This window comes from Telopea speciosissima, chromosome 5, assembly GCF_018873765.1.
Source record: "Telopea speciosissima isolate NSW1024214 ecotype Mountain lineage chromosome 5, Tspe_v1, whole genome shotgun sequence".
NCBI lineage: Eukaryota > Viridiplantae > Streptophyta > Magnoliopsida > Proteales > Proteaceae > Telopea > Telopea speciosissima.
Window position 1 is genome coordinate 6,280,011 of NC_057920.1, and position 26,313 is coordinate 6,306,323.

At 40.4% G+C, this 26,313-nt stretch overlaps 1 protein-coding gene across 1 annotated transcript; it reads left to right on the plus strand.

Annotated features, from left to right (window-relative positions):
• Nucleotides 1-3,201: 3,201 nt before the first annotated feature.
• Nucleotides 3,202-25,488, plus strand: LOC122661968 (lysine-specific histone demethylase 1 homolog 3-like). Its single transcript, XM_043857494.1, has 9 exons — nt 3,202-3,937; nt 12,520-12,661; nt 12,868-15,153; nt 15,335-15,428; nt 22,964-23,463; nt 23,866-24,585; nt 24,760-24,834; nt 25,007-25,271; nt 25,308-25,488. The coding sequence occupies exons 1-8, from the start codon at nt 3,267-3,269 to the stop codon at nt 25,070-25,072; spliced, it is 4,554 nt and encodes a 1,517-aa protein (XP_043713429.1). The 5' UTR covers nt 3,202-3,266; the 3' UTR covers nt 25,073-25,271; nt 25,308-25,488.
• The last annotated feature ends 825 nt before the right edge of the window (nt 25,489-26,313 follow it).

Sequence of the window (26,313 nt, forward strand, 5' to 3'; positions counted from 1 at the left end):
ATACTGACCGTTGATATCAAAGAAAAGGCCTAAAATAGACTTATTGTTGATACATCCTCACAAATAGTATGATAGAATTTAAAAAATATTATATACAAATAAAAGATGGGAGATCTTAGGAGCACCTATTGCAACCTTAATTCTCCCATATATAACCCCAAATCTCAATAAACTAGTAATAATCGAGAAAGCACCTCCATTGCCGTTATAACGATATAAGGACTAAGTGGACATCCTTATCTTATTCCCCTAGAGGGCTCTATATTTTCAAAAATATTTCTCTCTAATTTAATGAAGTATGATACAGGAGAAACAAATTAACCAACCAGATCACACCATACATCCCCAAAACCTAAAAATTCAAAAATAACTCTAATTTACCCCGTTCCAATTTGTCACAAGCCTTGGCAGTATCTAAATTAATAGCTAAATAGCAAGTTTTACCTTTCTTATTTTTCAAGTAATAAAAAACCTCTTGTGCAATATCATCAGGTATTTGTCTTCCAGGAATGAAGGTCACTTGAAAATGTGAAATGTAAGCATGTAACAACCCTTTTAGTCTATTAACTATAATCTTAGCAATAATTTTATAGGAAACGTTGTATAAACTAATAGGTCTGAAGTCCTCTAGTCTAAAAGAATCTGCCTTTTTGGGATTAAACAAATCAAAGTTTACTCAATTTGGATCCACTGCCGAGCTGCCCAGACACGATGTTGCACACAATGTCCACCTTACTCCTGTCCAAATGCCTTGCCCGAGTGAGGGTAAGGCGATCATTAGACACAGCACCGTGTCTGGGCAACGTGGTCCTGCCGGGCAGCTCGATAGTAGAGGATCAGGATCCAAGTATACTTCACTCTAAAAGGTAAGGTTTATTTATGAAATAAATTACTTATGAAAACTATCACATCTTCTTTAACCAAATCCCAAAACTGTTGATAGAAACAAGCTTAAAATCCATCCAATCGAGAGGATTTATAAGCCCCCATACTAAACACAACTTTCTTTATCTCATCTTCAATAGGAACACCACACATGGAACTCTATACCTCAGTTGACGCTACTTAGAAAAATAAACTTTCAGTAAATGAGGGATCTAGGGGATTAGAGGTAGTATAAATTTGTCTAAGGTGCGATGCAAATTCCTTGGCAATAACAGGAAATCAACTAGTCTATCCTCATTATTAGATAAAATAATTACAATCCCGTGTTTCTGATGATTTTATTTAACTACAGCAAGACAAAAACTAGTATTTCTATCACCATCAATAATATACATATGTCTAGACTTTGTAGCCAAATTAGTTCTTCAACCTAAAAAATCCATCTAATATTAGTATCAAATCGATTAAGGTTGTCATTAACATAGCATTACCATCAGAATCCTCTAAATGAAGGCAACTATCAAAATATTTATTTTTTAGCGAACCCATTGAATCTGTTAACTACAACAATAAGCTTGCATTTGGTATGCATTATTGGAATGTATTCTGAATTAAGAAGAAACTGTTTTATTTCTTCAGTATAGTTGCAAACACTATTTACTTTATTTGAATTTACATCAAATAAGTAGCTTTTTAAACGGTGTACTCCAAGTCTTGTTATTATTTTGCAAAATATCACAAGATGGATTGTAAATCTTCAATTGTTTCCAACTCCCCGCCCCATCCCTTTCCCTTTCCAACTTGGCTAGTAATTCTTTGACGTAGAAGCAATGGGACTTCTCCAAGGGATCCAAGGAGCACTGTTATTGGATAACTACTCTATAGAATTTTGGACTGATTCGACTTTGCTATTTCAGATTTTTTAAAAGTCAGGTGAGATCACATGGCCATGGCCTATGAGACTCCTTCAATGTGTTGTTTAACATTAACCATTGGGAAAAAGAACTTTGTCCGAGAGTGTAGCCTAGGCCAACACTCCCATGAATCTATCTCTCTCCTCCCCATATGAAAAGACACCTCTGTCCCTTTATTTTGATAACATTAACTATTGGAAAAAAGAACTTTGTCCGAGAGTATAGCCTAGGCCAACACTCCCATGAATCTATCTCTCTCCTCCCCATATGAAAAGACACTTCTACCCCCTTATTTTGAGGAGGAGAGAGATAGACACATGAGAATGTTGGCGTAGACCACACTCCCAAAAAGAAAAATGCTTCTCTTAAGTGGATATTAAGTAATAATCTATGCATTAAAAAAGAAAAAAATCTTGTAAAGCTAGGCTAAAGAAGGTGAAGATGAAAACATTATGGATGTTTGTTTTTTTTATTTTTTTTTAAAATTTAAAAAATGGATGTTTGTTTTTATTTTTTTAATTTTAAAAAATCCAACGTTCCAATTTTATCATCTCCAAGAAACAATAGTGAGCTCAATCCAGCCCTTCCCGCGAATAAGCCCATCCAAGTTTGTTTTCCGTGTATTATTAGGCCGGCTAAGCCAAAAGCCCCGGAACATGCTAACGTGCGCACTTTCCCGGTATCGGCAGATCCATGAACGAAACACCATTACCGGAGCTTCAACTCTTGAAAACACACAGGTGCGGCTTAACAAATCCTTTATGTTCAAGCATACCTCGAACGGTATATTTTGTGATTTTTATTTTAAATTTCTTCCCCAGTTTTGTGTCGACAGTAGAAGAGAAACCCTCTAGAGCACTTGTATATAGAACTCACTAGTTTTAGTTTAATTGTTATCTTCGTACGCATTAGTGTGATGGGCGTTAAGATCTCGTTGTATTTTCGATGGTTTATGGTGGTGATTTCGGATGGTTAAATACCCGAAACTATATGAACGATGAAGGTTATCTGTGTTTTAAGGAAGAGATGTCAAGTGAAGAATTGCATTCTAAATCATCAGAAGGGTTGCATGGTACATTAAGGTTACAGATGTCTTCGAGAACCAGGGCAGGGGATGTCAAGATGTCTGAAGATGGACAGCAACCCGGTTCGAAGAGGAGATCGAAGATTATTGAAGTACGAGTCGATTCAAATGACGATGATGAACCCATTGCGTCTCTGTTAACAATGAAAAGTTCTCGGAACCCTAAGCGGGCAAAGCCTGTATCAAACGGCGGCGAGGTTTGTAGTGAGATGGATGATACCTTAGCAAATTTAAGGAAGAAGTTGAAGGGTGGCTTAAAACAGTGTTCACAGGGTGGGTTAAAGAAGTCGGAGGACATCCTGAAGCCTCAAGACAGGCTTGGTCAATTTCCTGATGGATTTGCCCTAGATATTTCTGCGGACTACCACCATGATTCAATCTCTATGCGCACAGAAGAAACCTCTGCACCTGATTGTGGGTTATGTCCAGTTTCTCTTATTTCTGATATTAGAAAATCCGTTTTTTCACTTGCTGTGAATCAGGTGGAAGCACCAAAATCTGTTAATGCTCCCAGTTCATTCTCTGATGAGCCTATGATTGGTTCTGATACCTATTTTCAGAAGCACAATCAACCTTCTGATGATGCCTTGAAAGCGATAAATATTCCAAATTATGATTCTGTCTATGAAAAGGAAGAAGCCAAGGGAACTTGTTTTCCATCCCTACCTATGCATCCAGAAGAAATATGTCCAGAAGATGCAGAAGTGACACCTGATCCTGAAAACAAGGATAAGAAACTTTCAGTGATGCAGCGCACCATGCGCAAGATTAAAAAGCCTAGGCATGGGGATATGGCTTATGAAGGGGATAATGATTGGGGGGTTCTTATGCATGGGCAAGGTTTTATGGAAAATAATTGTATCCTGGATGGAGATCGGCCTTCTAGGATCAAAGACAAGTCCAGATCACCTTCATTTATGGTTTCGGAGGTTGACAATGGCATGGTAGCAGTGGCAGCTGGGTTGAAAGCTCATGCAGCTGGTCCAGTTGAGAAAATTAAACTCAGGGAGGTCCTAAAACGCAGAGGTGGGCTCCAAGAGTACCTGGATTGCAGGTTTGTTTCTTTTCTCATATCTGAAGCCATTTTATTCTTAAGGTTTTGCTTTCTGTGTGGTTATTTTTCATCTTTCGAGTTTGTTCGAATCATGATTTCCTATTTTCCAGACAAGTCATCTTCTTCTTTATTGGTTTCCAACTTTATGCCATTGGCATTGACACCCATGTTTTGCTCCAAACACGTCATCTGCCTTGCGTTTGGGCAGAAGGTGCAATGTAGTGTCTGGAAAAATTGAAGTGTTAGTAGTGTTACCCAACTTTTGCCAGTCATGATTTTATTTTCTGTGGCTTAAGTCATTTTGTCTACAATGCTACTCGTTGGTAGTGGTATGATGTGGTGCTTAAATATCATGATTGATATGAATTATTGTTTCATATCAATCATGAAATTAAGCATCACATCATACCAAGCAGTGGAAACAGCCTCTCTGCAACGGTAAAGGTTGCTCCATTGTGACGAAGTGGTCATGGGTTCGAGTTTGGAAACAGCCTCTCTGCGAAAGCAGGGGCGAGGTTGCGTACATTATGACCCTCCCCAGACCCCGCAGCGGTGGGAGCCTTGTGCACTGGGTATGCCCTTTTATTAATTTTGTAACATTTCCATTGACTTTGAGTTGGAGATGATTGTAGGTATGTACACAATGAAGCAAGCACCTCTGTCCCTTCTTGCTCCGACTGGCATCGGGGGAGGGGGATAAGGATTTCTCTTTTTAGGGAGTCACCACCTAGATAAGGGTCTAGGACCCATAAATGTCTCCCCCTTTCAGGAGGAGATAATTGACTAAAATGGATAAGGCATGAGTCTTCTCAGATCTCTGGGTAGGTTCAAAGTTATGTGCTGGGAAGCTTTTACACATCCAACCCCACCCAGCAGGAGGCCGGTCTCTTTCTATTTGGATCATTCCTAATCTTACTAATCCAACTAACTATCATGTATAAAACAGTAAATCTAATTCTAGTCTAGGTTGCTAAGTCGGAAAGGATGCAAAACAATAAATAAAAAGGGGATGGGGGGGGGGGACCGAACTTGGGCGTTTACATACTTGCCCAAGTTGCCTATGTACCCTTAATAGGGATTAGGTCATAACGTAGGTCAGGATCATTTTGTAGTATTTTGAATTTATACTATGCATGGAAAGGTACTGAAAATAAATAACAGAAAAATACATACCTCGTCAATAGTCCAGATATGTAGGGAATACCTCGATCAGAGATCCACGACAAAAGATTACCTTTTGTCGGTTGAGCAAAGTCACTAGTGATCGGGCATGACTTTGGACATTTCGGGGGTTTCTTACTTGATTTTTGATGATTGACGTCCATTGACGATGACCGGGTGTCAAATAGAATTCCCCAGAAAAAGATTCATTTTGGGGCCAGGGTTAGTCATAAGGGATTGACGATTCACTCGGGCAACATAACGGCGTATGAAGCAGTATTTAAATATTTGGCAAATCAATTTGGCAGCCTCTCAGTGCAAAATGGTATATAATCATTTTGAAAACTCTATTTTGGCAACATAATGGCATAAATAGGGGCATTTTGGAAAAACCTACTTATGGCAATTCCAGCATTATAACGGCATAAGAAGGTATTTTGGGAAAAAAATGGAAAGAATATGTACACTATGTTATATTTAACCAGTAATTCAGAATATATTAATTAAATAATTGCAGCAGGGGAGGAGAGAGAAACTTACCTGTTTGGCCAAAAGGACCTCGCCGACTTAGTCTATGAAGTCATCCACAGGGACTGCCTAAAGATTGGTCAGTTGGAAACCCAGACCCAGGGTGGTCGTAGATCAACTAATGTTATGCTTGCTAGTTCTGGCCTATGATCTGTCCTGGCTGTCGATAGGGGAGTTAACCTCTTTGAGTAGCTAGGTTACATATAACTTCAGACTAGGTAATGCAAAAGTCGACCTTGAACCAGGGAACCCAGCACAGGAGATTGGTTGCAGCAGGATCAATACAATAAAAGAACAAAATTGAATAACTAAAACTCTTTTTTTTATTATTGCTATTCATAGTTATCAAGGGCGACGCCTAGGAGTCCAGGCTCCTTGGTTGCCTTGGGCGCCTTGCCGCCTTGTTGGTGTCACCTTGATTTTGGACCCTCTCAAACGCCATGGTTGCCTTGCCGCCTTGATAAATATGTTGCTGTTTTCTGTTTACATATGAAGATGAACATCAAAGGATAGAAAAGAAGAAGAAAGGGATATAAAAGGGGGGAATAGGATCAGCTATCTCAGCCCATCATCCTCTCACCCATGGTATCTCACTGTTGCTGCATCTCACAGCTTCATCAATAGATTTTTTCTCTTCAATATGTCTCTTTTCTGTTCAGCCACATACATGTATTTATAATAAAACCTAGGACAACTTCTAGGAATAACATAAAAATCATAAAAATAGAAACTAGACTCTAACTAGGATTCCCAATTAGGATGACAACTCAAATAGGAAACTAAATAAGTGTCTAATAATAAAAATAACACCAAAAATCAACTCCCTCAGCCAGCAGTCCATATCAGCCCCCAAATCACTGTTCGTGTGAACAGTACCGTGAGGTAACAGTAAGTTTTTTTGGTGGTCTTCTTCATGCTTCGACCTACATCACAAGGCTCGTGGGTGTAACAGTGCCACTTGCAGGTTTCGAACGGGTTAGTTTTTACAATATATATAGGAAAGGGTAAGATTAAGATCTTGTTGTGGGTTTCTAACGATCACGACCTTCCTATAAGAGAAGGAAGTCTGTAGATTAATTGGCCTTTAAAGGCAGTAAGGCACTTTAAAGTCCAATTAAGTTTGACATACATGAATTAATTAAGTAGGCCTTGTAAGAAGAATGCCGTGCCCTACCCTACAGGGAGAGTTCTGGTGCTCCCACTATGATCCCAACAGAATTCTGAAACTCAGGGGTAGTTTGAGTTATTTTTCAGAGCATCTCTTACTCTCTTTTCCTCCTTTTTTCTTTTTTTTTTCCCCCCTCCCCCCCCCCCTCTTTTTTTTTTTTTTTTCCTTCTTGTTTTGGACGGCTATTTATAGACGAACTTGGAGGAGAAATTCGTCGGTGACTTTTTTCGGGGTTTTCATTGGAGAATTCCGATTTCGGTGGCTTTTGGTGCGTTTTTCTGAAGATTTTTTGGGGTTGATATTTCCTCGCCCGGTGGTTGGATGTTGGCAGGCCATATATCATTGGAAAGGTCTTTCTGAGTACTATCTGATGTTGCGAAAATATGACGTCAGTTCTGCCGGGAGCACCATCAAAACTGTGCTCAAAGAGGGGGACCCGCACCAATGAGCTAGACTCTAGCATATTATGATGAAATATACCTGTCCTAGAATTTTTGGCTGATTCTGAACATAGTTGTTAGATGACACCTAGGCGCCTTGGACGCGTTGGTCGCCTTGATTTTGGACCTTCTCCAACGCCTTGGGTCGCCTAGACATTGTGACAGCTCCTAACTCCTTCAGGGTTAAAATGGTCATTTTTTGGCATACGGGCTTTGAGGCACTACCATTAATGTCGTAAGGATTCTTTGGGGTGACAAAATTTCAGTGTCTACAATGCTATGCTGTTTTGGATTGCCACATAACCTATTCTCGTTCATTTGCCCCCCCCCCCCCCTAATACCGAGCATTTATATTTGTCTTATGGGGAAAAATCCCCACGACGCCAGTGTCCGGTCTGAAACTGCACACGCTCACCCAAAACACTGTACCATCCCCTTCTAAAAGGTCCTAAATACACCTATTTGACAACGTTTTCTATTCTACCGCCTCCTTTGCCCGAAACTGCACACGGGCGTCGGAGGGAACCCTCTTCCTTATCTTATTCTGGATATCGAATAATTGTATTTGTAGGAGACAAAAGCCTCCTGAAATAGTTGACATTCCGGGTAAAACGAAGTTTTTGGTGGGTATTCAAAAATAGAGAGTTATGAATTATGGCTAAATATAGACTCTTTGGAACTCTTTGAGCTTGATATAAAACTTATACAATAAGAACTAAAGAATTGCTTCCATACTCGTATGTTGCCCCAGAATACTATTATCCCTATAGAGCTTTAAGATATTGGTATGCATTACTTAAGACACGCCATTAGAGGCCCAAGCACCACTATTTAGGTGTGTAAGTAATGTAGTCCTAGGTAGGTAGGAGACCTACTAGGAGCCAGATAACAGGATCAATAGCAAAAGGGGTTGCTAGTTCGAATGGACAGCACTAGGTTTTAGGTTAATTCTAGGGTTTAGGATGGGAATTTGGGAATAGGTTTTATATGGCTTTAATATGCAGGTCTAGGGGGTTATTATGGGATAAAAATAATTGGATTTGGGAAGGTTTTAAAATTCTGCAATTCTGGACAGAATTGTGTTGCAGGTTTTGGGCTTTAATGGAGTGAAGGAATGGAGAGGTTGTAGTGGAGATTGAGGGCTGGGTTTAAGGTCGAGTGTAGGGAGAGGTGTGGGGGATATAGGCTGGCAGTAGGGTTCGAAATTGATGGCTAAATCTGGAGTTATGAGGGAGTCCAAGCTGAGGTAGGAGTTGCAGGTTTAATGGAGATTAGGGTTTGATGGATGGAGGGGGTTGTGGATTAGGTTAGAGGATGAAGAGGGGAAGGATATATGCAGGAAATTAAAATTACTTACTGGTTTGATCTCCTTCAAAGGCTGTAGCAGCAGCTTGAAGAAGCTCGATTGAATAAGAAGAAGGACCTCCCGATCTACAAGATGCAAGGAGTCGATCGGAGTCCACCAATCCCTTCACCTTGATATTACCCACAAGGTAGCCTTGATATTGGTCACAAGGTTCACTCAACAGAGCAGAGCAGCAGCTATGGCAGCAAACAAAAGTTTTTCATTAATTAAATTCGTATTCAATGCTGGCCTCCCTTACAAACTTATATAGAAGACTCAAAAATATACTTAGACACTAAAAAGGAATGGCCTAACCCTATCCCTAACCTATTAGGTAACTTAAACTGACTAGGAAACTAGAATACTAAAGGAAATAGACTCAAAACATGGCTGGACTTATAGAGTCCTAATCCAGCCGAACTTACATCACATGACCACTTAATCAAGTCACATGATCACTTAAATTGAACCAATTGGATGCAACCAATTTGAACCGGTTCAATTAAAAAACATAAAAATAAACTAAGTATTGGGCTAATCCCGTATGCAATCTATATACCCATATTTTAGGCCCATAAAAGTGGCCTATTACATTAGAAACCCATGGGATCAAAGGCCCAACATGTATGTAACCCAACCCTAGACATATTCCTAATGAAAGAAGCCCAGTTTGGTGATAAATCTGCATCAGTAAGTTGTGCGACTAAAGACTATGATGCACAATCGATCAGATCTGATGACTCTGATTGGCCTGCAAATAATGGTCCCAACAATGAAATAGAGGAGATCTCAATCTGACGGCTAGATGTGGGCCAGATCTGATCTCAAAATTACAGATTTTCCACTGAGTAACTACCAGATTTCAAGTATAATTTTCAAAAATAAAACCATATTTAAATTAGCTCAAATAATGGCAATTAATATGGAGCAATTGAGGAGAGAGAAGTTACGCAGGTTAGATCTTAAATAGCTTATGATGGAAGGAAGGAAGAGGGGAATTAATTTGACGTGCTGTTATTTGCCATTCGGCAGTACATGGGTTAGTACCAAAGAAGGGGAGAGAGAAAAACTTCAGTCATCCCTAACAACAAACCAAACCGTGGGGCGGGTTTTGATTACATTCTTTATTGGCAACTTCTAGGGGTCACTATGCCTAGTGAAGTGTAATGCTTCATTATTTGCCATTTGGCAGTACATGGGTTCGTCCATATGATAGAGGACTCCACATACATCTCAATGGCCAAATTTAGTCCAAAGTAAGCAAGGAAAGTTGCTCAGACTCTGATTCAAAGTTTCAGTAAAATTACCAAAATGTCATCAACTGGAGATGAATATAAAATACAAAATGGCATCTTTTGTAATTTTAGCTACTTTACTCATTTTAAGTTGAAATTGAACTAATGAGATGCTTGCTTGGCCCTCTATCACATGGACTAACCAGGTACTGCCATGTGGCAAATAGTGAAGCATTACACTTCACTAGGTATAGTGATGGGGGAAGAAAACCCTTCTTTATTTATAGAAACTGAAATAAAATATTCTAGATTGACTCAATTACTAAGACTTTCCTAACTAGACAACTAATTAGGACTGACTCTAACTTTCCTAACCCACTAATAAAATAAGAATCTTTGTGCACCCACTTGCAACCCCACTTTTGGGCCTTATATTCCAGGCTTCCAGCCCATTACAAAAATAAATACTAAAAACTAAAGGCCAACCCAAACCTATACCAACATCTGGCCCAAATTTAAACCAAGCCTTAAATCGGGCCTGCATTATTCCCTCCTTGTTAGAAAAGACTTGTCCCTGAGTCTTATAATGAGGACATCTCCACGACTTGATCAACATCCACGATCATTGCCTTTCATGCGGCACTGATCCAATGCATCTTATGATCAACCGTCACAATCTCTTGTTGGTCATTAGCAAACAAAATCCCTCCAATTGGAATCTGATTGTGGGGCTTCACAATTGCAATTGGGCCGTCGATCAATTCTTCAGCTGCAACTTTTGTTGGACCGTTATCTTCAGCTTGATCATTATTTTCATTGTCCACCTTTTCCACCACCTCTGATGCGCCCTCAGAAGCTTCTATCACATTGAACAACTTATCACAGAAGCAATAATCATCGGCAAGCTTTCGAAAATATGATTGATGTTCCTGAAAATCAGATCAGAGATCCAACAATCCATCCTCAAATTTCTTTTTAAACCCCTCCAGAAGAGCAAGAAAAACGGTGTCGATCATAATCAGAAATAAGGATTTCGCTCTGATACCAATTGATGCAGATTGATCAGATCTGATGGCTCTGATTGGCCTGCAAGTAATGGGCCCAAATACCCAACGATGGAATATAGAAGAGATCTCAATTTGATGGCTGGATGAGTGCCAGATCTGGAAACAGCCTCTCTGTGAAAGCAGGGGTAAGGCTGCGTACATTATGACCCTCCCCAGACCCTGCAATGCCGGGAGCCTCGTGCACTGGGTATGCCTTTTTTTTATGTGGCCAGGTCTGATCTCAAAATTAGCAGTCAGATTTTCCACCGAGTAACTACCAGATTTCAAGTATTAAAATAGTGTCCCAGTGCTCGAGGCTCATGCTACTGCAGGGTCCGTGGGGGGGGGGGAAATGTATGGAGCCTTAACCCCCTGCTTCATAGGAGAGGCTGTTTCCAAGTTTTGAACTTGCAACCAATAGGTTGCAAATTGCAATAGCACAACTTAACCGCTGCACCAAGGCTCAAATAATGGCAATTACTGTGGAGCAATTGAGGGGAGAAAAGTTACAGAGGTTAGATCTTAAATAGCTTACAATGGAAGGAAGAAAGAGGGGAATTAATGTGATGTGTTGTTCCACTACAGGAGGAGGGAAATAAAGGAAGTTGTGGTTGGAGTAAAGAAGATAAAATCCTCCTTAAAATTAGGATTTAAAACTGAACAAATTAATAGAGGGAGAGAAGAAGAAATAAGTAAACCGTGGGGAAGAAGAGAGGAAAGATTAGAAGAAAGTTAAGGCGATCTCTTACCATGGGGATGAGAGGGAAATGAGAGGGAGGAATAAGAAAGAAAAGAGAGAGTCTTACCAAAGAAGGGGAGAGAGAAAAACTTCAGCCATCGCTGACAACAGACCAAATCAATTCATTCAATTGCAACCGTGGGGGGGGGGTGTTGATTACATTCTTTATTTATAGAATCTGAAATAAAATATCCTAGATTGACTCAATTACTAAGACTTTCCTCACTAGACAACTAATTAACACTCTAACTTGCCTAAACTAACTTAAAGACTAACAACTTAGGATAAGATTGATCCCAACAATTTGAGGCCCAAAATTAGAATTTTCGTGCACCCACTTACAACCTCACTTTTGGACCTTATATTTCAGACCATTATGACAATAAATACTAAAAACTAAAGCCCAACTGTAACCTATACCAAAACCTGGCCCAAATTTAAACCAAGCCTTAAAACGGGTCTGCATTAGACTATTTATTAACTCCTCATCCTTTTAGAAGATTTGGGATTTTTAGTTACTTTGGTTGACTATCCATTTGCTTCAATATTCGCATTGTTTGTGGATTGAGGATCAAGTTTTTTCAGGTAATGCAAATTTATCCCCCCCCCCCCCAAAAAAAAGAAAGAAAGGGGGGGGTCATTTAAGTTTGTTTGTAAGGTTATATGTAAACTAGGTCAAACGCATGCATGAACATGCAATTGCATCAACGTTAAGAACTACTGTTGCATGTGCACCATGTATCATGGATTCAGCAAGGATTCTACTGGATTCTATTAATGTAAGTTAGTATCACGGAAAATTCTTTCTTTGTTAAATGTTTATATGAAAAATACAAGGCGAGGCATAAACGCTTACAACAATATATGTCATATTTGTAATTTCTGATCTGTAGTTTGATGAATGGATCATTGTTATTCAGGAATCTAATCTTAGGCCTTTGGAGTAAAGATATGAGTCGCATTTTACCTCTTGTAGAATGTGGAGTTACTGATGTTCCTTCTGAGGATGAGACGCCACGTGCCTCCCTTATTAGGCAAATATATTCATTTCTGGACCAGTGTGTAAGTTTCCTGCTTTGTTAATGGAGTTGGATGAATATTAATATGGTGATATTATTGGTACTTTTTTTTCCTGCTTTCGTTGGTTCTTTCCTCATACCTAAGCCTCTTGACAGTCTTGGATTGAACTTGTTCTTTTTGTTGCTGTATCAATTCTCATCTTTTGTAGTCTTCTGGCTAATTTTCAACTACTGACAAGTATTGAACAGGGTTATATCAATGTAGGAATAGCTTGTGAAAAGGATAAAGCAGAACCTCATGCTAAGGCACATTATAAACTTTCAGAGGAAAAGATACAAAATGAAAGGCTTGGGGCCGGCGTTGCTGATTCGGAGGATGGAGTGGCCTTCATTCTTGGTCAGCTTAAGTGTTCTGAAAATCTTAGGGAGATGAAAAACTATGTGTTATTTGACGATGCAAAACTGATCTCAGAAGCCACCGAAGATGGAAAACTACAAGTGTTGGGACCTGAGTTATCCACTCTGGAGTCAGAAGAGCGCCAGGTTGATAACGGCAATGCCAATGGTTTTGTGGATGCTTTGAGCATTGTTCCATTTAGTGATATACTGGATGGTGGACCAGATTCAATTTTAGCTACAGAGCATATAAGAGACTCAAGTGGGGTTAAATCTGCTGTAATCCACCCTGTAGAAGGAAATGATAGTATGCAATGTGATTCAGAAATTCGCAAGAGAATTCTTGTTGTAGGAGCTGGCCCTGCTGGCTTGACTGCAGCTCGCCATTTGCAGCGCCAAGGCTTCTCTGTTACAGTGCTTGAGGCTAGAAATAGGATGGGGGGTCGTGTTTATACAGATCGCTCATCTCTTTCTGTCCCTGTGGATCTTGGGGCAAGCATTATTACTGGTGTCGAGGCTGATGTGGCGACTGAAAGAAGACCAGATCCATCCTCCTTGGTCTGTGCTCAGTTGGGCCTTGAGTTGACTGTAATGAACAGCAACTGCCCAATTTATGACATTGTAACAGGCCAGAAAGTTCCCGCAGATTTGGATGATGCTCTTGAAGCAGAGTTTAACAGCCTTGTTGAAGATGACATGTTGGTTCTTGTTGCTCAGAAGGGCGAACTTGCAATGAGAATGTCACTTGAGGATGGGTTGGAATATGCTCTAAAGACGCGCCGTATGATTCGATCAGTAGTTTCAGATGCTGAAAATTTTGAATTGCATACTTCAGTAAATGCTTCCACTGAAACTGGAACATATTCTCTCACTAATGAACACCTGGATAAAACCAAGTCTAAAGATGAGATTTTAAATCCTCTTGAAAGGAGAGTAATGGATTGGCATTTCGCCCACTTGGAGTATGGTTGTGCTACTTTGCTCAAGGCAGTGTCTCTTCCTTACTGGAATCAGGATGACATTTATGGAGGATTTGGAGGGGCCCATTGTATGATCAAAGGGGGTTACAGCACTGTCATTGAATCTTTAGGAAAAGGGCACAATGTTCTCTTTAATCATGCGGTGACGGCAATCTTTTATTGCACAGGGGACTCTAGAGAAAATAGTGAAAATTTGAGCAAAGTCAAAGTATCCACATCAAATGGTGGTGAGTTTGTCGGAGATGCGGTTTTGATCACCGTGCCTTTGGGGTGCTTAAAAGCAAATACCATAAAATTTTCTCCACCCCTACCAGATTGGAAAGAGTCTTCTATCCAACGGCTTGGCTTTGGTATTCTTAATAAAGTGGTCTTAGAATTTCCAGAAGTCTTTTGGGATGATACTGTTGATTACTTTGGAGCAACTGCTGAGGAAACAGATCGACGGGGCCAGTACTTTATGTTCTGGAATGTGAAGAAGACTGTGGGAGCTCCTGTTCTGATAGCCCTTGTGGTTGGTAAGGCAGCATTGGATGGTCAAAATTTGAGCTCATCCTATTATGTGAATCATGCTGTAATGGTTCTTCGTAAACTTTTTGGGGAGGTCTCAGTACCTGACCCAGTTGCATCAGTAGTAACAAATTGGGGCAAGGATCCTTTTAGCCGGGGTGCTTACTCCTATGTTGCTGTTGGATCATCAGGGGAGGACTATGACATCTTGGGTAGGCCTGTTGAGAACCGTTTATTTTTTGCTGGTGAAGCTACCTGCAAGGAATATCCAGACACTGTAGGTGGTGCGATGATGAGCGGGCTACGAGAGGCTGTACGGATAATTGACATCTTGAGTACTGGAAATGATTACACAGCAGAAGTGGAAGCAATGGAAGCTGCACTGAGACAGTCAGACGGTGAAACAAATGAAGTTCGAGACATGTTGAAGAGAATTGATGCGGTTCAACACTCTGGTGTCCTATACAAGAACCCATTGGCTGAAGTACAGATGTTGACCAAGGAGGCTTTGCTAAAGGATATGTTCTCTAATGCTAAGACTGCTGCAGGACGTTTACACTTAGCTAAGGAGTTGCTGAATCTTCCTGTTGAAGTTCTGAAATCCGTTGCTGGGACTAGAGAAGGCCTTAGCACACTCAACTCATGGATACTGGTCACTTTTTATCCATATTTCTTGCAATTGTTCTATTCTGTTATCGAGTCTAGTTGGAATTAAGTATTGCCCCTGCCCTTCCCTCTTCTTTTTGTCTTTTCCATCCTTTGTTCATGCTTTTGAGCTGCAAAATAAAAATTTCTGATATTGTATGTGTATATTTTTTTTCCATTTAAAACAGGATTCAATGGGAAAAGCTGGGACTCAACTGCTGCGACATTGTGTTCGCTTGCTTGTGCTTGTGTCAACTGATCTACTTGCTGTACGTTTATCAGGTAAGTGCATTTGTAGTTCTTTTCTTTGGGTGAAACATGATAAATTGAGTGTTGGACTCTTGGTTTGACTGTTTTATCTTCTCTGGCCCCATATATTGTTCTTTTACTATGTTTAATGGATATGGGTGTGGGTATCGGAATCTAAAAGGCATGGGGATGCAATTCCCAAAAAAAAAAAAAAGGGATTTTGTTTTGTGGGGACGGGGGGTTGATGTAGTTGCTCTAGCCTGGCTAGACAAATGTGAACCACTTTGGAGGCCTAAACCAAGAACTGGTCTTAAACCAGTTTCCTTGTCTGGCAAGGGTTAGTAGATTACATTGGAGATTTATTTCCATTTAATTAATTCTCTTTGTTTTAGAAGGTTGGGTAGACTACGTAGGATTTCCTTGGTAGTTTCTTTGTTTGAGTCATTGCTTACTTTGCTTAGTTTCCTCTTTTAGTAGGTTTCCATTTTTGCTAGGTTTATATTTTGATGTAATGAAGTTTTCTTTACATTCATGTAATACGTAGAGTAAACTCAGACTTGAAGATTAGAAAGAATGAAGTTAGTATTTTGGTTTGAGAAGCTTCTGTGGCTGTGCGTGTGCGATTCTCCCCCCCCCCCCCCACCCTCTTTTTCTTATGTGAACCCTTCTCTCCCCCTGCAACTCTGATTTCCCAGACTTCCCCTCTCTTCTCTAACCAGCCCTTCACCAACTTGGTATCAGAGCCGAAGATCCCCATCTCCCTCCCTATCAATCGCTCTCACATTATTCTCCTTCTTCCCTATTCTCTTTTCATGCGAAAATGCGATACAGTGGGTTAAAAAAGGGAGGGGTGGGTTGGGGAAGAAAGAGAGGATGGGGGAGTCGTCTCTGTGGAAACAGAGATTGAATATTAAATAATAAAAAAACCTAAACTCACCCCCAATCCCATCTCTTATGATTCCCTTACCAAAAATCCCAACCCAACACCCCCTTCTTGGTTCCGCCAGAACCGAAAAAGGAGAAAAAAAAGAACAGAAGAAGAAAGAGAGACGAGAAACAGAAGATTCAGAAGAGAAGGATAGAAGAAGACGTACCTGGTTGGCTTGATCTTCTGCCGTCGAACCCCTGGATTTCCTCCTCATTCCTCGCATCGCAGCTCCTCTTGTTGAACTCCAAGTCGAAGTCTGATGAGACCAAATCAAAGTCCCCAGCCTGGACCGACTCGAACTCCTCTTTCCGAGACTTCCGCCATTTTTTTCTCTCCGCAGGAGTCGTACGAGGAAGCACTCCTCTGCGATCCAACTCCCCGCTGGTTTCAAGTCAATACGGTAAACCCCACCCCACGATCCTTCTTTTGATCCTTTTCTTTACTTTTTTCTTTCCTAAACTGCCCCTTCCTTTTACTTTATCCCCTTTTGTCCTATTTTCTAACTGATTTCCAAGTTTGCTCTTCCCCATAGGTAATACTAAATACTCTCTTTTCTGTTTCTATTTGAACTCCAGTATTATGATACTGCCATCCCTTATAGAGTTCAGTTTAATTACAGGTCTGCCATTAGTGTCATAAACTTCTCATTATTTACTGTTTTGCCATTATCCTTGAGCGTTCTCTTTCTTTCCCTTAACCATGGTAGCCAATAGTGAGGTTCTTCAACCGTTCAACTCCTATAAGGCTGAAACCGATGCCAAATTGGACACTCTCACTACTGCTGTCAATTCCATTCAGACAATGATGGAACCTATGCAAGCTTCGATTGACCGATTGGTGGCTTGTGAAAAAGGAAAGAGTCCCATGCTATCTGAGGATTCTTCTAATTCCACCTCACCACCACATTACAGACCACCACCACCACCACCATATGGGGCTGGACGATATGAAGATGGAGTGGACAAAGCAGCAAGGTTGGTTGTCATTGACTTTTATAGGGACCACAACCCGGAGCAATACCTTGACTGGGTCCATAGTTTGGAAATTCTCTTCAGATGGTACAACTTGACAGAGGCCAGGAAATTAATATTTGCAGAGGGCAAGCTGAAAGGCATGGCTCGGGTCTGGGGGATCAAACCATCGTTTGAAAACTCGTCTCGAATCGGTGTACTCACCAAGATCTCGGCGAGTTTGTGTTTTTTTTTTTTGGTATGATGTTTCGGTTAACACATGGCCACAGTTGGCTCCGAAACTTTAAGGGAATCTTGTTTTAGACTTAATAAACATAATTAAATATTCAAATTGTAAAAAAAAAGCACCCAATTTGGTGTTTTGAATTTGCACCCTTGGTTGGCAGTAAATGTCGAACCCTTAATGTAATATTTCCTATTCTACACATTGTTTGAGTAATATGAGATTTAATTGGCTAGTAAAACACGTAAATTATGCAATAATGGATGAAGACACATAATATTGAATAAGTATTTAAGAAATAGTTAAAGACTTAAAAGTTTCTACTACAAACTACAAAGTACAGTGAAGTGTGAACAACACATGTTACATAGACACCCAACCCAAGTACTAATGCAGATCTGGGGTATGAAAGACCCAAATCGGATCGCTTGTGGGCCCACTAAAACATGCAATAGCCAATAGTAAGGAATGATGACAATTCTGTAAATATGTGGAAGTTTATATATCCAATGGCAGAATTATAAATAAACAGAAGCGTATAATGTAATGGCAGTATCATAATTAAGGGAGAATCTTAGAAAGGGTAAACTTGGAACAAAACAAAATAAAAGGACAAGAGATAATAAAGAATAAAGGAAGGGACAATTTTAGAAATAGAGGATTAAGAGTTTAAGACTTTAAAGCAAAACCAACGAAGGTTGTCTTAAACCTTTAACTAAAACAGAACCAGCGATAGGGAAGGATCTCTTGCGACTCATCCAATCTCTCACCAAGGACTCAAATTCATGTAAGGATTTAGGACTAGAACCCCAACTCCTGAATCTCTTGAAGGGAACCAATATTAGATCAAATAATCAATCTTAACATTAATAGAAAATCTCTGAAACTGAGCCAGGCGGTGAAAGCAGTTTCAGTCTTGGTTGCAGATATAGTCCTTACAGTAGAGGGACTTGTCGGGAGTGAAGAAACCAGGATTTGGGTCGCCTTAGGGTGGACGGCCTTCGATTGAAATTTGAGAGGAAAAGAGAGAGGAAATAAAGATCGATGGCCTGCAAGGAGTGCTACTGGTATCATTAGGGCAGAACAGTAACAGGAAAATAAGATAAATAAGAAGGAATAAGGAAATATGAGAAGGGAGAGAGAAATAGGGAGAAGAGGTCGTACAACCTGATTTGTACCAATCTGGTAACAAAACCCAAAAATTTCATTCATTTAAATCTGAAACTGCAGGTTACAACCTTGTACTTAAAGAAATAAATAAAGACTCCTACCTAAGACTGATAACTGAAATGAAATCCTATCTAAAACTCTATCGATAGCAATAAAAGGAAATTATTAATAACTCAAACTCCTAATCGACCCAGTTTCAGATAAACCCAACTAATAAAACAAAAATATCTTACTAAACCCAAAACTTAATTGGACCCGGTTTGTCTTCATATGGATCCCCCAATGGGTTTGGCCCGGCCCAAGGAACAGCTCTTGCATCAAGTACAGTGAACAATACATAAGTCATAGACACCGTACTACCCTAGTCTTCCACGTCCCAACTCCCAACAATACAATACTATGAGTATGTGACTGCCTACTGATATGAACTATGACGTGCTGGATTAAGTCCACTCAATCGATCTCTTCGTAGTGATGTGGCAACCCCCAGTAGTGTATCCCAGTAGTATTGAGTGATGATGTGGCCAAATAATCAAGAACCAAGGTTTTTCCCCCTTCTTTGTCGATTTTACTTTGAAATTTCAAAGTCTGGGTCGAGATTGTGCTTTTTTATAAGGCACTTTGTACCATTTTGGCAAGAAGGTACAAAAGTACCAAAATCTTGGTCGAATTTTTCGAGTTAATGACAGTTTGAGATATTGGCCTATAACTCATCTCGACCAGCTCGAGTTTCTCGAGTTTTTCGAGATCTCGCCGAGATTTAGAACTATGGATCAAACACCAGCAACAGATTCGGATTCAAGGTCTGGGCCAAGTTACTACATGGGCTGAGATGCGAAATGCTATGGACCAGAAATTCCAACCGGCTGATTACAAGCAGCATGTACACCTCAAATTTGTGCTGTTGAGACAAGATGGTATGATGCAGGTTGAAATTGGCTCACAAGGTTCTTTTCTAGAACCTGGTCCACGTGTTGGTCCAAGACCAGCACCAAGCCCAGGCCAATGATGCCCTACACCTTCCACAAGCTGGACCCGAGAGTGACAACATAGTTCCAATGAAAGTATGTGACACTTGTGGAAGTGTGGCATGGGATGAGTTGAATTTTCTTTGTAGCAAGTGCAACCAGGGAGCAGAGCACATTTACTGCATGTGCCAGAATTGTGTCGACACTCTATGAGACGATTGGATGTGTGAATGATGCAAGCCTTAGTTAACAAAGAACCACATGCTAGTCCTTCCTAAGCTTGATGAAACTCGTGGACGAATTTCTTTTAAGAAGGCGAGAGTTGATGTAGGGCCATTGGCAGCCCCTGCCAACCCAGCCCAGACCTAGTCAAGCACCCCACGAAGTACCAGCATAGGCCCAGGCCCAGGCCCCCTGACTAAGCCTGCAGCCCAGGAGAACCAGACCAAGCCCAGACCTTGCGTGGTTTGGCCAGGCCTAGCCTGCATGGGATATTTTTTGTGAGGGCCAATGTGGGCCCAATTTTATTTAGTCCTTGTCTTTTTAAATTCCTAGGCAGCGTTAAGTGTTTTAGTTAGGTGTCTTTTCATGTTCCTAGGCAGTTTTAATGTTTTCTTTAATTATTCTTGTTTGTAGTTCCTATGTCTTGGAAACATTTTTCTATTTCTTGGTTTTAGTTTCTAGGTCTAGATTTATTTTCTATACATTGGTTTTTGTTTTCTAGGTGTAGGAAGTCCAACATTCTCTTTATGTCAAATACATGTATCTCAAGAGGATGCTTAGTCTCCTTTTCCCCTATAAGTACCAAATCATGGAGGCTGTTTCAGCAGCCAGAATTTTAACCAAAAAAAAAAAAAAAAATTCTTTGAAAGGCTATATCCTGTGGATCTCAGGTGGGCTGTGGATTCAGCAATCATATCCAAGGTGGATCTCCTTGGTGGGGCTCTAATGGACTCTAGCAGTTTTACATCATAGTATGTCAGTTGAGGAGTACGTGGCAAGTTCTATTACTAGGCCACTCATTCTAAGTTTGAGTGGGACGAAGAGGTCTTAGTGGCACAGTTTCACAATGGCTTGCATCCACAAATCAGTGCTGCACTTGCCGCCAGTAGGCTACCTAGTACCTACTATGGAGGAAGCAGTCCAAGTGGCATATCAGGTTGAGGAAAATTTGAGGAAACCTTATAATCGGAGGAGTTTTACTGACACACATTCTAGAGGTGATAGCTTCCGACCATAACAGTCCTCTACTCAAGAGAAATCAGTTTTGGTTAGCAAACCACAGACTAGTGGTTCTTCTATGGCACCTACACGACCGGTTCATCCTTGCTCTCCACCTCGGCGAGGTTCAGGCAGACCTTATTCTCCACCTCAACGTGGATATGAAAGAAATTCGGTGATACCGAAGGCAGCTATTCAGTGCTTCACGTGCAAGAGGTATGCATGTGACTGCTCATTGTCCTAACTGGTTGGTAGCTTACATTGAAAAGGACTACTTCATACCATTTGAAACGGAGGAGCAATGGACAACAGGGACAGTCAATCTGGTGGCTGAACGTGAGCGTGAACCTAGTGAGGTGGATGACGATGATAGTGATGGCGAGCGTCAGTATTGCTATGGTATTCGCCCCCTCTTGGCTACACAGAACGTTTCTGATGAGGAAGATAAAGATTGGCGTCGTAACAGTATTTTTCAGACTAGTGTCTGATGCAATGACAACTTGTGTTATATGGTGATTGACCCAGCTAGTTGCACCAACATTGTCGCTGAAGATGTTGTGCGCAAGTTGGGTTTGAAGACGGAACCTCATCCGAATCCCTACAAGGTTGCGTGGGTGAACAACACAAATCTCAAGATTAATGAAAGGTGTTTGCTCACGTTTTCCATTGGTGGACTGATTGATTAGGTGCAGTGTGATGTCCTCCCTTTGAAAGTCTGCCACATTCTTTTGGGATGCCCTTGGCTGTATAACAAGAAAGCCAAGCACTGTGGTTATGAGAATACATATTCCTTTCAGCATGGTGGACTTGAGATGAAATTCCTCCCAGCATAAGATCTTCCATTTATCAAACTCAAGAAGACAGCTGGTACATTTTTCCTACGGCAAGTTAGCTTGGATGGTATTCTTGGGCCTCAACCAAGCTTGACGGAGTCGAGTTCTTTTCAGAGGAGGAGGGCTGATGCAATTGCTCTAGCCTGGCTAGACAAACGTGAACCACTTTGGACTTTGGAGGCCTAAACCAAGAACCGGTCTTAAACCAGTTTCCTGGTCTGGCTAGGGTTGGTAGATTACATAGGAGATTTATTTCGATTTAATCAATTCTTTGTTTTAGAAGGTTGGGTTGACTACGTAAGATTTCCTTGGTATTTTCTTTATTTGAGTCATTGCTTACTTTGGTTAGTTTCCTCTTTTAGTTGGTTTCCATTTTTGTTAGGATTCTATTTTTGATGTAATGGAGTTTTCTTTATATTCATGTAATACGTACAGTGAACTCAGATTTGAAGATTAGAAAGAATGAATTGAGTATTTTGGTTTGAAAAGCCTCTGTGGCTGTGCATGTGCGATTCTTCTCCCTCCCCCCCCCCCCCTCCTCTTTCTTATGTGAACCCTTCTCTCCCCCTGAAACTCTAATTTCCCAGACTTCCCGTCTTCCCTAACCGGTCCTCCACCAGGTGGGGGGGTTGGATAATGTTAAAATTTTTGAGAGATTTTAAATAAGTGATAGGTAGGGAGGGATGACAGGATTTGAACCCGTGAATATTTTTACGCTACACAAAGGCCCTACCAAGCTGCGTAAATTCTTTCTTTTTTTACAGTGTTATTGTAGAGAATCCCTGCCCTGTTTTCCACATTGGCAATGTACCTCCATCAATATACAATGTCTTTCTCTTGCCATTTCTTCCTTTTGGTCTTATATTTCTTTATTTATATACTCATCATTATCCCGACGCTCCTACCAATGATATGAGAAGTTTCGTATTGTTAATATGTGTATACAACAATGCTATTTGTACTGTCTTTACATATTATATTTATATGTTTAGAGTAGATATAACTCGTTATGATAAGTTGGGCTGCACTTTCTCTAAAACTTTTGGCTATTTTCATTCTCTCTCTTCCACCCTGTATTGGTGCCATTGGTGTCCACGTAGGTCAGAAGAGTCCAGGCAACATAGCTCTTATGGATACTGCAGTGTAGTTCTCCCTCCACCCTCCCCGGGTGCTCTCTGAAGTATTGAGATTTCATTTATTACTACTGGAAAAATTTATGGCAAAAGATCTTTTGCTTTCCCTTTGCTCGTTTAGGTATCGGAAGGACAGTGAAGGAGAAAGTCTGTGTACATACGAGCCGTGACATTCGTGCTGTGGCAAGCCAGTTGGTCAGCATGTGGATTGAAGTGTTCCGCAAGGAAAAGGCTTCTAATGGTGGACTGAAATTACTAAGGCAAGCAACTGCTTTGGATTCATCAAAGACAAAGTCGTCAAAATATTTAAGTTCAGGAAAACCACCTTTACGCACTACTCATGGCACACCTGATAATAAAGGTGCCATGCAGGTTCCTTCAGCAGGAGGAAGTCATTCTCCTTCCAATGTAAATAACAAAAACAATAAGAAGCCGAGCTGCAAATCGTCCAAATTGGAAACAGTTACTGACTCAAAATCAGAGGTTTCATCACGATCAGAAGATGTTGTACAGGGGTTAGATTTTAAGGTTGATGACAGCAGTGCTGCCATGTCTGAAGAAGAAGCGGCTGCCTTTGCTGCTGCTGAAGCTGCTCGTGCTGCTGCTCTTGCAGCTGCAGAGGTCTGTTTTTCATTCTCCACTACGTCGTAAATACCATAGTAAACCTCTGGCTGCTTAATATAAATTGTAAATTATATGGGTCGTATCACTTGTTTGATTCCTTTGTTTGGCTTATTTGGATGCATTAGATGAGATTGTGCTTATTATCTGATTGTGTGATTTTCGGCTGGGATATCACCATGATAATTTGTGTACAAGATTGCCTTGGTGATTCAATACACCTTGTGTGCTGCCTGTACTGCTATTATGTTTACAGGAGTGGTGTATGTTGATTCCAATTACCCTTAAAGTACATATTGTTTGATTCTCCTTCTCCTAATCCATTTCCTTTTTCCTTGTTGCTTTAATAGTGGAACTGTGTTATATATGTCTTTAAAATTAAGTGATTACAATATCTTGCAGGCATATGCATCTTCAGAAGCAGAATGCTGTAGATTACGTGAGCTTCCGAAGATACCATCATTTCACAAATATGCCAGACGAGAACAATATGATGCCCAGATGGATGACTCAGATCTTCAGAGAAAAAAGTGGTCTGGGGATGTTTTGGTAAGGCAAGATTGTATATCAGAAATAGACTCTAAGAATTGCAAAGTTAGGAACTGGTCTGTAGATTTCTCTGCCACCTGTGCCAACCTTGACAGTACGAAAATGTCGGTTGACGACTATTCTCAAAGGAGCTTCTCAAATGACGTTGCATACCAGCTGAATCTCAGAGAGCATTCAGGGGAAAGTGTAGCCGTTGATAGTAGCTTTTCAAAAGCATGGGTTGACACTGCCGGGAGTGGAGGGGTGAAGGACTATCATGCCATTGAGAGGTGGCAGTCCCAAGCAGAAGCTGCTGATTCCGATTTCTATCATTCAACTGGACACATAAGGGATAAAGAGGACTCAAACACAGTGATGAAACTACACTCTGGAAAGCATGAGAGACGGGAAGAAGAAAGCTCTGCTTCACAACTCTCTGAAAGCAAGTTGTTGGGGAAAAATCAGCGAAGAGGAGTGGAGTGTATTAAACAGGCTGTTGTCGATTACGTGGCATCATTGCTCATGCCTCTCTATACAGCAAGGAAGATTGATAAGGAAGCTTACAAGTCAATAATGAAGAAAAGTGCAACTAAGGTTACCTCTTGTTCTGTTCAAGACCATTGTACTAGCCATTATTTGTTTTTTTCGGTCAGAACTCCTATTTTTGGATTTCTTTGAATTTTGATGATGATGTATATTTCCATATCATGGAGGAGGTTTCAGCTGCATTTTCCCCCCTCATGTTATTTTCTTCTTTGGTCTTGTCAGGTTATGGAGCAGACTACAGATGCAGAGAAAGCAATGTCTGTTTCTGAGTTTCTTGACTTGAAGAGGAGGAATAAGGTAGGATTGTAATATGTTTCTGTGGTTAGTTTGGATTTAAATGGGGCTCGTCATTTCTCTTGCCTTTCCCCTTTTAGTGTTTTATAGTTCTATTATAGTTTTCTAGTCCTCTATTGAATTATTTCTCTTTGGGTAGGAACCTTTTCAATATGTTGTGTTTATGAAATTGCAGATTCGTTCCTTTGTGGACAAGTTGATTGAGAAGCATATGGCGATGAACTCAGTTGCGAAATTATGAGTCTCAGGACAAATGGGATGGCCATGTTTTAATGGGCACCTTTTTTTGTAATACATGGAGGTGTGCCCTCAGTACCTTCTCAACCCAAAAGCGGTGTTTGTTGGAGGTGGTGGGGCACTAGATTGCAACTGCAGACAGACATCCCCTTAAAAGATGTTTTATATAATCTGCCCCTCGAATAGTCAGTGATCCAACAAGTGTGATATTTACCATAAAAAGAAAAAAATCCAACAAGTGAGATGCAACTTGAAAATGGGGAAAGAGCCAGTTTCTTTGAGATCTTATGCCCATTCTTGCTTCAGTGGTGGGTCCTTTAATGATGTGTAGAACTTTGGCCCCGTGTATAAAATAAGGTGAAAGGCTGAGCGCTAGAGGCCTCCTGTGTTTGGAGGTTCATTGATATTCGGCTTGAAGGAAATGTTTTGATGTGCCCACTGGATGTTACAAAACAAATATCAAACTCCAGTCCAAGATAAACTTTGGATTGATGACAATAGTTATTTTTCCACCCATCAGAGGTGATATTGTTTTAGCTAAAAGATTAAACCCTATTTGTTACTGGGGATTCTCACATGAGATCTTAGATCATTGCTTCCCCCCCCCCCCCCCTTTTTTTTTTTGTTTAATTTTTTGTACAGCTCGAGATTGTTTTTGACATGAACAAGCTTCCATTAACAATTTTACATGTTCTTTCTTTCTTGTGCCCCATGTAGACGGTTCTAAATTCACCGCAGCCTTTGTAATATTGTTTATGGTTATTGAAGGGATGATCTACATTAATTGGCTGCAGGATGCGAAGAGTGTTTGGAGCTTCTGCTTCTTCATTTTCTTCTTTGTGCAGATTGCATGGATGAGCCAATTCTTTATTGTTCGAAAGTTTTGATGCTGTTAAGTAAGCTATCACCAGCAAGACGTTGCTGCGATTCTTGATTTGCATTTAGACAGTCACCCATGCATGGGAAAGACATTGCATTGGTATGATATGAATACATAGTTTACATTGAATAATTAAAATATCAGAACAGCTACAATTCTTATCTTGAAAATAGCTGAGAAACATAACTTGTAAACTATTGAGACCTGTTAGAGATTTTGGGGTTTGGTTCATTAGAGTGGTGTTTCAGATGAGTGTAAACTGAAATTATATTAGATGTAGGGGTTTGATTGGTTTCACCTGTTTTAAAACTCTTATATACTTTATCGGCTTGTAAAATGTATCAGATACTCTTTATTTTTAAACA

Excerpts from the sequence above, each read along its gene's own strand:
- LOC122661968 (XM_043857494.1), top strand. The coding sequence starts at position 3,267 with ATGCGCACAGAAGAAACCTCTGCACCTGATTGTGGGTTATGTCCAGTT. Across the intron at positions 3,938-12,519 it reads CAAGAGTACCTGGATTGCAG|GAATCTAATCTTAGGCCTTT; the intron begins GTTTGTTTCTTT and ends ATTGTTATTCAG. Across the intron at positions 15,429-22,963 it reads ACTTGCTGTACGTTTATCAG|GTATCGGAAGGACAGTGAAG; the intron begins GTAAGTGCATTT and ends TTGCTCGTTTAG.